The sequence below is a fragment of the Aplysia californica genome, unplaced genomic scaffold (assembly GCF_000002075.1).
Source record: "Aplysia californica isolate F4 #8 unplaced genomic scaffold, AplCal3.0 scaffold00930, whole genome shotgun sequence".
Lineage (NCBI taxonomy): Eukaryota > Metazoa > Mollusca > Gastropoda > Aplysiida > Aplysiidae > Aplysia > Aplysia californica.
Genome location: NW_004798200.1, coordinates 67,918 through 70,227, shown reverse-complemented (window position 1 = coordinate 70,227; position 2,310 = coordinate 67,918). Strand labels below are relative to the sequence as shown.

General features: G+C 45.4%; 2 protein-coding genes across 2 annotated transcripts in view; both read right to left on the bottom strand.

Annotated features, from left to right (window-relative positions):
- Positions 1–2,310, bottom strand: part of LOC101849969 (toll-like receptor 4) — a 26,318-nt gene that overhangs the window by 15,066 nt on the left and 8,942 nt on the right. The gene's annotated exons all lie outside the window — the stretch shown is intronic.
- LOC101850211 (toll-like receptor 4) lies at positions 137–2,310 on the bottom strand (the record flags this gene model as incomplete). Its single annotated transcript, XM_005110682.3, is given in 1 exon segment — positions 137–2,310. A coding segment is annotated over 1 exon segment (2,048 nt), but the record flags the coding sequence as incomplete, so codon positions are not given.

Below are 2,310 nucleotides of genomic sequence, written 5' to 3'. Positions count from 1 at the left end.
CTGAAAATATTAGGTGTGTCCCGCGCGCTCATATGACCTATGCAGTTGCGAGCGCCGTAAAACACTTTACAAAAACAAGCTGAAATTGAAAAAGCGGGGACATCATGGAAACAGATAGAAAAGGACGCTCAGGACAGGTTTCGCTGGAGTAATGCTGTTGATGGCCTGTCCTCCACATGGAGTTAAAAAGGGCAAGAGAAGAGAGAGAAGACTTCTGAGGTGGTGTAGACTGTCCTGTCCAGGTCTGCCAACAACACACCTGCTATGTTTCTCCGCTCACATCCATCCTGGGCTCTGACTGGCTATTGGAATGGCCGATCACTCGTGAGAGCGCGTCCCAGAAGTTCTTTTTGATGTTCTCGTCCTCCATCTCCTCCTGTGGTGGGTACTCTGTGTACTTGTTCTCTCTCAACACCCGCATGAGGTCCCGGGACAGACGCTGGTAGTCCATGGGCACGGCCAGGATTAGGTGCAGCACCGGACGCTTCTCAAAGACCATCTCACACAGCGCCATCTGGATACCGTACTCGGAATAATCATCATCGAGGAAGTCGGGGGAGACCACGGGGAGGGTGAGAGTGCTACTTTGCACGGCACACGTTATGTTTGGGGTGATGAAGGTACCGGGCATGAAGTCTCGGTCCGCAACACAAAGTTTGTGGCCTCGGTTTGTCTCCAGCTCTGTCAGCATGGTTTGTAAAACAAAATCTCGATCTTCTTCGGCGTATAGTATGAAAGCGTCGAACTTGTGACCTGAAGTTTGGGAACTGGGATGGAACCCAAACCACTTGGAGACCGTCACTTTGTGCAGGTATCGTAACTTCCAGCGGCACCGATACACCACGAGGAAACTCGAGAGCAAAAGGAATAACGAGGCGCACACGACTGAAATGAAGACCACGTCGAGCAAAGGTGCGCAGCGTCTCCTCATGGTCGATACACGAAGGCTCAGGTCCCCAATGGTGACGTAATGGTTCTTTTCCAAGCGACAAACCAAAAAGTCTTTGCCAGACAGATGGACTTTGGTCGTTGCTAACCATGACAAGATTTCGATACCTTTACAAGTACAAGGGAGTGGGTTTTTCCGCAAGTCTAAACTCACAGGATGGTGGAGAGCTATTGAGTCTAGACCGTCTCTTGTTGCTTTCCCAATCCACGCGATAGAGTTTTTGCTGGCATCGATTGTTGTCAAGTCTGGCATACTGGATACGCGAAAATTCAAACTCTGAAGTTTATTGTCTGATAATATTAGCACACGAAGTCTCTTCAAGCCCTTAAAAAAGTTCGGAGACAGCCTATAAATTAAATTCATAGACAAATCTAGCATGACAACACGGCCAAGTCGTTTGAAGAGTATGCCATGTTCGTCGTTGGCAAATTGTGGACCCAATATATTGTTGCGGATGTTAAAAAATTCTAGAGAATTGTTAAGAGGGAAAAACCTTTGATGGACGAATCTGCAGTAATTTCCCTCTAGAGACACGACCCTTTCACTCCCGTGTAGCCAGCCTCTACCCCATTTAGACAAAAAACTGTTCGAAAAATCTATCTCCTTTAATTTTGCCTTAATTTTTCCAAATAGGACCAATTCTCCATATAGTATGAATTGTGAAGTCCAAAGTATTTGCAAACTTGGGGGTAACTTAATCGCCTTCACTTTGCTTGAGATTGGAGAGGTGAAGCCATTTTGATTTTCACTCATCGTCTCTCGTGTTTTGTCCTCAGCGTCGGTCGCCTCGCCCATAACAAATAGATTGTTCCTCATACGGCCTGCATTTAGCAGCCCATTGTACAGAGGCGGCTGTATTGCTGGATATTCATATTCTTTCAGAATTCCATCTGGATACTCTTCTGAATCTATAATATCTGAAGGTATTAACTCACATGTCTCACCATCTTTGTTTTCTTGTTGCTTCGATGGTAGCGTCATCAATTCCCCTACGTTTTGACCAGTTAAATCTAATTTCACAATGTTCTTCAAACGAGTCAAAAATGGGAGTCCAAAGGTTCCTATGGTGAATCTGTTGTTTCTCAGTACTAATGTCTTTAACGTTTGGGGCAGAGCCTTGAAGAAGTTTATCTCGATCATAGCGAGGTAATTCTCTGACAAATCCAGCAGCTCAAGCTTCATGTTCTTGATGAATTTCGAATCCTCTTCAGTTACGTACCTGCAGGGGAGACCATTGTGACTAACCAAATGGACAAGCTCCAGAGACTTCATTGAAGAATTTTGTAGACTAGCTAAGGAGCGCAAAGCTTTACTGAATCCAAGGTTCCTGGCGTATGACATTTTTAAATGCTGTAATTTGG